This window comes from Branchiostoma belcheri, unplaced genomic scaffold (assembly GCF_001625305.1).
Source record: "Branchiostoma belcheri isolate BF01 breed outbred unplaced genomic scaffold, Haploidv18h27 scaffold2, whole genome shotgun sequence".
NCBI classification, from domain to species: Eukaryota; Metazoa; Chordata; class Leptocardii; order Amphioxiformes; family Branchiostomatidae; genus Branchiostoma; species Branchiostoma belcheri.
The window spans coordinates 5,688,067-5,698,291 of NW_017803490.1; the positions used below are offsets into that span (position 1 = coordinate 5,688,067).

A 10,225-nucleotide genomic window follows, 5' to 3' on the forward strand; every position below is an offset into this window, starting at 1 on the left:
TGCATCGGATGCCTTTAAAAATTTCACCCGTTTCTTCTCAAACCTTGACGTACTATGATACGTCCCCGAAAAAACAAAACACCGTAGGTGCATCGTTTGGTGTATGTAACCTGTACTATAGACTATGTTCTAGTTGAAAATTTGTGGTCAATTTTGTACATATACAACACATATCAAACTTGCGTACTTTCGCCACACACTGTATCTATAGTATCCCTTACCTGTGCAGGTGACAACAGTGTGCGAAAGTTTTCTCCTTCCACCTGTCCTCTTCTTCTTGTAGACGTCTTGTCAGCATCTCTAAGGCCACCTGGGAGTCTTGAATCTCACCGGTCCCTGTCTTATCTTGCTGTGACACTTCTTCAGACGCCATGACTCTATGAGTGTCCTCTCGCTCAGATCAGTCTAAAAAAACATCGGCCGCTCAAAATTTAAACTTGGACAAACTCGCCGGACGCCTTCCTTCGCTGGTGATATTTTCTCTCCTCAAAAAATGGTTGGATCCTTGATTCCAAACTATTTCAAGAGAAGAAAAAGGGAAAACAGCAATGGGAAAACACCCAAACACCCACCAGTCGCGTAAACTAGTGGATTTGTGCGCACATATAGCGTATAAGGCATGTGATAGTTGATACGTGTAACACAGAGTTGTGAGTCGAGTTACACCACGAGCCGTGGGTTCTTATTGTTCCCCAGTTTACTTTGTCTAAGTCAACATGGCGTGTTTAACGTGTTGATTGTGTTTAGTGTTGTTACTGTTGAAGTGAGATGGACATGGTTTTTCCATTGGGACTGGCGTGTTCACTATTATTGTTACTAACCCCGTGGGAACATACACGGTGCCTATCAGGGTTCGGTTCGGAGTTCAGCGCGTCCTTGACCGACTAGTGGTTTACGTTACTTCTTGGGACCGGAGAGGAGCAATACAACGGAAATATTTTAATTTTGACCCAAGCCCGTATATTGTGGACACAAGATGATTTATATTTGACTGGACGTTAAAAACTGCCTCCAAAAAAAGCATTCAATTTTACAATTCAATGATCCAATTTTTTTGGCAAGTTGAATACGCAGAGAGTATCAAGAACCTCAACAACCATGCCTGGTCTTAACCCTAACCCATTCAGGCATAGAACTAGATGGCCCCAGATAGGCACGGTTCTGTTACGATGTACAACTTTGCGAGAAAAACTTTTAATAGTAGATCATAGGATATAAGTGCCTAACGATAAGGAATAGGTTGGTTAGTTAGTGAGTAAGTGAAAATGTTTAATATTTTTATGACAGCCAAATGAATGATGACTGGAGTTTGATACCAAGTTTCTTGGAGAGTTGCCATAAAAAAACAAGTACCACATGTGTTAACAGATCATGATCAGCTTGGCTTTGCGTTTTGATCCAGAAATTGTTTCAAAGATTCTTGATGATTGCAAGATGGCTGAGATGCCATACTTTTTGGAACGAGAAAGCTTTGTCGTCCAGATCCAAGGTTGTATGCCAACAAACCATACCAAAGAAACCACCAGTGTCTGACGTAAATGTCAAATATGCCGTAGGAGGGTCTGTTGGAATCTCGGTGCTCTTTTGGGTTACATTTTCTTCCATTTCTCAAAGGTTTCCCAGCCAAAATAGTCCGGATTTCTTTTTCCCTTCTCCCACGAGTCCTGAGATGGAATCCAGGGTCAAGCTGCACGAAACTGTCCGCTGAGTTAAAGACTAACAGCCTGAAAAAGCTCCGCAAACACGGGGTACTGTTTTCACAATTACTCGCAGTACCTAAAATATCTTCTGGCACACTGGATTTCGTCTTCACAATTCTTTTTATGTTTTCCGAAGGAAAATATATTGTTTTTGCTCAGTTTCTTCTTTTTCTTCCGTTCCAGCACTGACCTCTGTCCTGGTCAATCAGGCCTGGACCAGACTGTCTGTCACCATGGTAACTGGTGTTGGGTTACATAATGTAGCAATTTTATAGCAGGAGGGATTTAAACTCCTGTCACCATATATGTGAATGTGTTTGAGTACGAATTAACAGAGCAGAACACACACATGCATGCATGCGAAGGTAAACATTATGCATAGAAAACACTTAACTTCTGTTGACAAAGTATCTGTTGTAAAATGTAACAAAGATATTTTTTCTCCTATATCACAGTGTATCAGAAACAATACTTTGTAGAAAATACATTCTGTGAAGTTCAAGTATTGCAGGCGAAATACTTCCTCCACTTACCCCACTACGAAAACTTGTGAAGTTGTGAGTCACCATTGAACTAAGGTGCCTCTTGGGCGGTCCACAAGTCTACCCGTATAGCTAGATGGGAGGGAGGGGGGAGGTAGCGCAAACAACACAAACGTTCTACACAGGAAGTGCGTGAGATCGTTTCCCCACCACTGTCCATATTGCAGGCTCAAGATCACCAGATAGACGCCTGGTCCCGGAGATTGGGACTGTTCGAAGCGCCGTGCTCGGGCGAGATAAGGCAAGGATGTTACAACCGGCACGACATGGGCACTCGGTAGAGGAAAGCGTACTTGGGCCACACTAAGCTAGTTTCTAGGATTTGCATACTTTATTTTGCTGAGGATGAATGTCATTTTGCTGTTGGCTGTGTATTGTATAGAAATGAGAGAAATATCGTCTATAAATTATAAAGATAAGTTTCCCAGTTTTCAAATTTTAGATAGAAATGAATTCATTTATTCATTATAATATAATGGATTTAGACAAACCGTGTATTATAATTATAAGCTCAGTATGTTCATACATCTACAATCTACATACATTTTAAGAAGCGAGAAGAAGTTGGAATTTTACGTAGTAGTCAAACCCGTAGCTAGTAGTACACATTAGTATGTCTATTGAAATATCTTGTAAATTTTGTATAGCATATATTTAACGAGTATCAGGCAAAAAACACAACTGCTTCAATTTTCCTCACAATCCGAGAGCCAGCAAGAAACAAAATAAATGTGACAGGAAAACACGCCTTGAATGTGTAGTGCTTGAGTCATAAGTTACAGTTGGCTCAGAAATGATAACATAACTGACTCCGATCACCAAATTTAAGGATTAAAGTGGGTTTTTAAGTCTTCCTAGTGTTAATCTGGTGGTATTTCGGCTGAAAAGTGTCAACTTTGTTTTCGGAAAGGCCTTGCCCTCAGTGTCCGCAAACACGTAAATCATGATCACACTTTAAATATAGAACACAAACTTCCCGGCATTTGAGATGTCCGTTCCTAATTCGATCCAACGCTTTTGAACCTTCCCGACTTTTAGAAATATTTCTCCTGACAAAAATGGCCTGTCCCCACCGTAAATCGAGTTATGTTCTGGATAGGGATACATTTAAGGCCGGGTCAGGCCCACAGATTTCCTAGATGACTAGTCTCCACCACTGACTCCCTTTGCAGGCTGATAAATAGTAGAAATTGGCCTAAAAGGGGGATATCATTGGTCAGAGGAGATGGCCATCAGAGAATCTCCTGTTTGCCTGCACAGATTCTATGGTGGTCATCTCCTCTGGCCAATGATGTCCCCCTTTTAGGCCAATTTCTACTATTTATCAACCTGCAAAAGGAGTCTGGTGGAGCTAGACTACAGATTTCCCGCGTCATTTAAAACCGCGCTAAAAATACACATGGAGGCGTCACGTGACAGGAGTGCCTGACCAAACGGCCTTTTCTCCGACTCTCTCTGCCGGCTCTGAGTTTCTCTTTGAACCCCGAGGCAGGCTGGCTCTCTCTGCAGATCTGCCGCGGCGTTATGTCAACATTCTCCACACGGAACACAGAGATCTGGTCCCGCTAACACATTCCCCATCCCGGTACGTACAGGGCGCCGGAGTCTACAGGAATCGTCTGCGGGAACATACGTATACCGGACCATCCCTGGCCAAGCTATGGAGGAATTGCCGCCCAACTGGGCAGAGGGCTAACTCCTACTTGGAAGGTTGATGTTATTTTTTTTACTCGTCTAAAGAACAAGACTGCAGTTGAAATATCCTGATTTGAAGGACTGTTTCTATACGGACTACGTGTTTTTAGAAGGCTGAGTAAGGATTGCCAGTCGCCATGGCGGAAAGTATAGACACAAGAGGAACTTTTCACCAAGTAGAACCTTTTGAAGACAGCGGAGCAGAGACTTCTGTAGCCATTTTGGAACAATTAGAATGGGAAGAAGAGCAGAGAAGACAAAAGGAGAGAGGAAGATGCCGGTGTCATTGGAAATACCCGTGTACCATCCCTGGGATCGTGAAAATCGTGGAAATGGTAAGGAAGAAACATAGCTGTGTGTTTTGTAAGCCAAGCGTATTTCGTATGATGTGCACGTACGTTCAGATGTTTCTAACCCTTCAAAAGCGGGCTATACCAAAGTAGCCAGTCTGAATTGCATGCAAACCTAGGAAGAAATGTTCCCATTTTTAATTTCTACCCACTACGGCAATGAAAACAATCAAACGGTGGTAGATATTGAGAAGGAAAGACAAGCTTGTTTTTTATTTTTAAATCCGAAGGCTGGCATAGGCATGGAAAGTCGCCAGCGCACGGAATGTGAACAACGCCCGGCGTGCCGGAGCAGGCATATATGGCAGTGGAGTTCATTTGAGATGTTGGACCTATATTCAGCGGAGACAAGCACTGGAGTTAAAAATAAACATGACATATTGATGTGAAATACGCGATGTGTGGGACCACGCCTATCTTATACCAACACCCCCTCCTCTCAGTCGCTATGTCATTTCCCTTAGTACAAACCGAGACGTATAGGAAGTTCTTAAAACCTCACACGTCCGTCGTATCTGCTTGTCACTTCACACCTTGTTTAGATCAATTTTCTTTATAAACTTTGCAGGTGCTGTAGCAACACTGAGAGTGTTGACATGTGCCGAGACTAAATATGGTGGTGTTTTGATACAGTTTGTACTGGAGTTAACCTTTTTCTAAAGCGACGTGCCCATACTACTATTTGCTGGCCTCGTCCATAATGTTCAATACAGAGTCACTGCCAGAGTTCACGCTAAAAAGGTAACGCACCAGTTCTGTGGCTTGGTGCCAGTGCGTGGCTTGTTATGCGTTCGGTCCTTTTTCGGAACAGTGCCCGATGTTGTTGGCCTCTACCAGGCACCGCGGATCGCTGAAAAAAATAGTAGAAATTGGCCAAAATAACCCCTGGGTAGCAAAATGTACCTTCTCTAGGCGGCTAACTCCCTTGGTATAGTATTCCCTTTATTTTGGCCAATTTTGACTACTAGTAGTATTTTTCCAGGGACCCGCGGTGCCTGGTAGAGGCTACGATGTTGTAGGCGAGGTCTGTGAGTCATTCTGAAGCAAACTAGTGAGTCACTTCTGACGAAAACTATTCAAGTTACGTCCAATTCTGGAAACATTTCAACATTTCAAGACGATTTTCGTCCTAAAGAATGATTTGGAAGGAAAGGCTGAAGGAAAAACACGTTAATGTCTTCCTCCCTTTGGGCAAACAGAAGTTGCCGGAATGTAAACAACAACATCACGTCTCAGCCAAGTGTCAATCATTACCAATTGGTTCATGCTGCATGGATAGGCGAGGGCAGTGCCAAGTTCAAATCATACCATACCACGCCATACCATACTTATGGACGGGAGAAAAACATCAAAATCATTTTTGTTTTTTTTTATGAAAATGTAGCAAGAAGCTATATGATACAATAAAACTGGACTTGTATACAACAAAGAAGTCTCTTCTAATTTCTGTTGTCTGTATTAATTAAAGTCTTTATCGGGATTAAAAGAACGCTCAGCAGAGACGGGGGCCGCTATAGAGTTCCTAACCGTGACCTTTAACCTAATATTGACGCCCTGTGCCGTTATAGGTCACGTGGCCTTAGTAATTCAAACCTGATGAAGGCTACAACTATACTGACAATAAAAAGTTCTGGGAGACTTCCTCCTGGTGTTGTGTTTTACTTTGCTGTTTGTTTTATATACACGTAAACAACAACAAACGTTTTCTTTTCTTTTGGCCTTCAACAGATCCTGGATATGATCGCGTTCCTCTGTGTCGCGTGTTCTGATTGGTACGCCGACTTCCACTCGACCTATCGCTTCTTCGAGTTCGTTTCTATGACGACGTTCTGGATCACCTTGACGCTGATGGTGCTGTACATCACCCTGACTATCTTCATGTGTCCGATCAACTGGTCACTCTTCGTAAGTAACAACTTCGTTCTTAAAGGGACATTGCGTAACATTTTTGCACCCAAATATTGAAATATTTAATTTTTCAAATATTTGTATGATTATATCACATATCACATTACTGACATTTATGGTTGCCACTAAAACAGCCCAGAAGCGGCGCACTCAGTTTATGGTGCCACCACAAACTACCAGCATGTAAACAAACATGGCTGATAGCTGTGTTTCAACATTTAATTTTAAACACACTAGTAAGGCGTCATAATTTGGCATCTACACTTCTCTGCAATGGAGTAGAGTTGATTCAACTTATTTTGTAAAGAAACGACAATAAAATTTACTATCTATATTATGTAGTAAGTATACCAATCTGAATATTCGATATCGTCTGATACATTTACTAAACATTTACCTAAAACTCTTCCCCTGTGTTCTCCGGTCTATTCCAGGAGTTTATTTACTGTTGTATAGCAGTTATCCTGTACATCTTCGCCTCGTGTTTCCTGGCCGCAAGAGCGTACAACATTGGAGGACTAGCAGCGGGAACGGTAAGGATTCTAGCCTCCATAGCATGCCAAAAACTGGGGGGTTTTGTGGTCTTCAGGGTCTTTGGGAGCTTTTATGTGCTATTTTCTGCTTGCATATAGATAACATAGCCGGCCTGGTTGAATTACCCCCTTTTTTTGAACTGGGCTAATCAGAAAACAACCGAAGACCACCAAACCCCCAGTTCTATAAGCCTGGTACGGAGGCTAAAGGATTCTACATTGTTGATATCGTTGGGGGTTCCACAAGGATCCCTCTTGGGTCCCCTTTGTTTCAACTTGTTTAAAATGAGCTCAACAGTATTAGGATCACACTGTGAACGTCAGTGGCGGAACTGAGTTTGGCAACTTGGTGTTGTTCTACATGTTAGAATCAAGAAAGAGAACACAGATTTAAAAAAAAAAAAAAATTTGTTCGAAAGTTTCCAAGAAGACTTGAGTAATCTGCAGCTGGGTAAAAAGTATTCCCAAGCTCCTTGGTGCACCGTTGATCTGCCAGCATCATTTAGAAGTACCCCGGCCGGCTGGTCGGTCAACTACGGTACGCCAACTATGCCAGCCCTGTTCTGAGTGCAGTAGCCTCGGTGCCAGCCTTTTTAACAAGTTTGCACGCTCTTCAGTCGCTTTCCTGTCATGCAAAGCAATGGGAAGCAACTAGCTAGGAGAGTGTACTGAATCCGAAAAGGCTTGTATCCAGGCCAGATTTCAGAGATTCCAAATGATCTTGACCTGTTTATTCGGTGTATAACAATAAAAGACAAGAGAAACAAAATAGTTTTAAAAATATTTTTGGTACCTTTTCTGTGTTGAAGAGAATCAGATAAAGGAAGAAAGACCCTAAAATCTTAGCCTCCTTCGCAAAGTTTTGGCGTTAATTTTTTTTTTTCGGGGAGCGACGCGGAGGGAGTTTGCCGGGGGGAGAGGCAAAACTTAGGCTAAAATCTTGCTAGCCTCTACCAGGCTTCGGGAGGCGGCTGGAAAGAGTAGAAATCGGCCAAATAGAGAGATACTAGTAGTATGCCAGGGGAGTTGATCTGCTGGAGAGAACAGTTTGCGGCTCCCGCATGCTATCTCTCTATTTGGCCGATTTCAACTGTTTTCAACTCCTCCCGAAGCCTGGTAAAATCTTGCACTGACTTTAACTTCTCTCCCCCTCTAGGTGTTCGGTTTCTTCGCCGCCATCGCGTACGCGGTTGGCGCGCTTGTGTCGTGGTGGGAGTGCCGGCACCCGGAGTGGGACCTGCGCGGGCTCGGGGAGGAGGACTCGTGGCTGCGCGGGGGGACTCCGTGGTGGGCGCCCGAGATCCAGGCCAAACGCCACCCCAGAGTCGTCAGTACGTAAACTAGCACACTAGCCTCTACCAGGCCTCGGGAGCCGGCTGAAAAGAGTAGAAATCGGCCAAATAGAGAGATGACATGCCAGGGGAGTTTGTCTGCTGGGAGAGAACGTTGAACTATTTGGCCGATTTCTACTCTTTCCAGCCGTCCCCGAATTTGACAGAATTCTGACGAATTTTACAGAATTCATACGAATTTTACAGAATTCATATGAATTTTACGGAATTCATACGATCCATTACTCGGAAACATACGATCCTTACTAATTTGGTGATCCAAGCTCAGGTCACCAACTTATTAGTAAGGATCGTATGTATTCCGTAAAATTCGTATGTATTCCGTAAAATCAGTATGAATTCTTTGGCACCCCTGCTTATATATGTGCTTTTGTTTAGTAAGGGTTTATTGATAAAATTTAAAAAAATGGTATGACGAGTCAAAGTTTTAAAACATCTTAACTTCAAGTAAAATACTTTTAAGACATAAAGAATAGATTAAATCATTATTGACCACGGCCGTCCGTCAAAATTAGCAGTTTGGCTATGAAATTATGATATTAAGAGAGTGACGACTACTCACCTGAATAGCTGGGTGCCTCCGCCATTTTGTCAGTATTTTTGGCATTTACATACTTAAACTGAAATGTGGGAGGGCGTGAACGATCTCAAGTATATTTTGAAGGAACTTTACAGTGAAACAAGAGGGGGTCAAGGTGGTTCTACTACTGTCACCCTCTATCCTTGGTCTAACATAGAAGACACTTGCTGAATCCTTGATTTTCTTTCCTTGTATTTTAGTCTCCAAGGAGTTCTACGCCACGCCTATACCTGAACACTGTAGCCGCCAGAACACTCCCAGGAGCACCCCGAAAGTTCAGCCCAAACCCACGAGTCTGGACGCCCAGAACGGCCTACAACCGCTGCCCGAACAGAACAACGTCAACGAGGCTTCCCGGTAGCACGTTACACCTGCGCCCCCTAGCGGAATTCGTACAAACTTGTCGGGCACCAACCTTTATATACAGATACTGTATAAGAATGTAGAAGGATACTGATATTGCAACACATTGGTACCAAAACAAAAACCCTTCGTATAAGTGATGGACTTCTGACATCCCAATGACTAATAGAATATGCAACTCGTTGATTCTATATACTGTTATTTGTCATCATAATTTGTGCTTTTGTGGTCGCTTGATAACTATTATTAAGTATATCCCTTTGACAAGTGCATTGTATTTCTATTTTACTCTGCAATGGTGCTACTATAAGCAAGAAAAATAATATTGCAGAGTAAGAACGTGCAAATAACTGTAGAATAAGCCAAACTCTCTAACCTATCATGTAGATATTGTGAACATTCTATGCTCTTTTTGTCCCAATTTTTCATATTAGTGCAATTATACTCAGGAAATGTTGGTTAGAAAGCACGCTAGTAAAACATTATTTTGTATTATGAATCTTTCCGTTGGCAAGATAGCCTGATATGTAATTTATACACTGTTAAACAGCTTTGTCTAATGTGTTTTCCTTTCAGTGAAGAATGAAAAAGTTACCAAGTTGGTAGCAATAGTTGCCTTTCTCTGAGTCCCCTGTATGTATTATGTGCGTTTTGAAAAAATACAATGTCATCAACTTTTGCACATCTCGGACTGAAACTCTATTATTTGTAATTTCTAAATTACGTTCTAGAGTTTATTTGAATTTTTATACATGTACCTTCATAAGCCTTTACAAAGTACTGTGAATATTGAAATATTTGCGTTTTGATTTTGCAGGTTTTGAAAACAGACAAAATTTGATGCACGCTCAGATGTCAGCCATAAAATAAAGTCAGTGTGGTCTTATATATAAGGCCATGTTGATTTGATTACATGGATGACATCCGCGCGCGCATGAATTTTCGTCCGTTTCCAAAAAAAAAGTTTTCAACCATACTGTAAATTGTACAAAACAGTTGCAAAATGAGCAAAAATATACCAAAGTTACAAAAAAAATTAATAAAAACTATACCAATGTCGTAGAATGCCAAAATCAAACGAAAAAAGACGAAATTGTAAAGAAATGAACTTGAAGACTAGATTATTCGCCAAACCATATTCTGTGCCATTTGCTCAACCCTCATGACCACGTAGATTTCATAATGAAAAGAACTTTTTTTTT

General features: G+C 41.9%; 1 protein-coding gene across 1 annotated transcript; it reads left to right on the forward strand.

Annotated features, from left to right (window-relative positions):
* The first annotated feature begins 3,759 nt into the window (after window positions 1–3,759).
* LOC109468959 (CKLF-like MARVEL transmembrane domain-containing protein 4) lies at window positions 3,760–9,642 on the forward strand. Its single transcript, XM_019767335.1, has 5 exons — window positions 3,760–4,272; window positions 6,016–6,192; window positions 6,630–6,728; window positions 7,885–8,059; window positions 8,861–9,642. Exons 1-5 carry the CDS (start codon window positions 4,075–4,077, stop codon window positions 9,019–9,021), a joined length of 810 nt encoding a protein of 269 aa, XP_019622894.1. The 5' UTR covers window positions 3,760–4,074; the 3' UTR covers window positions 9,022–9,642.
* The last annotated feature ends 583 nt before the right edge of the window (window positions 9,643–10,225 follow it).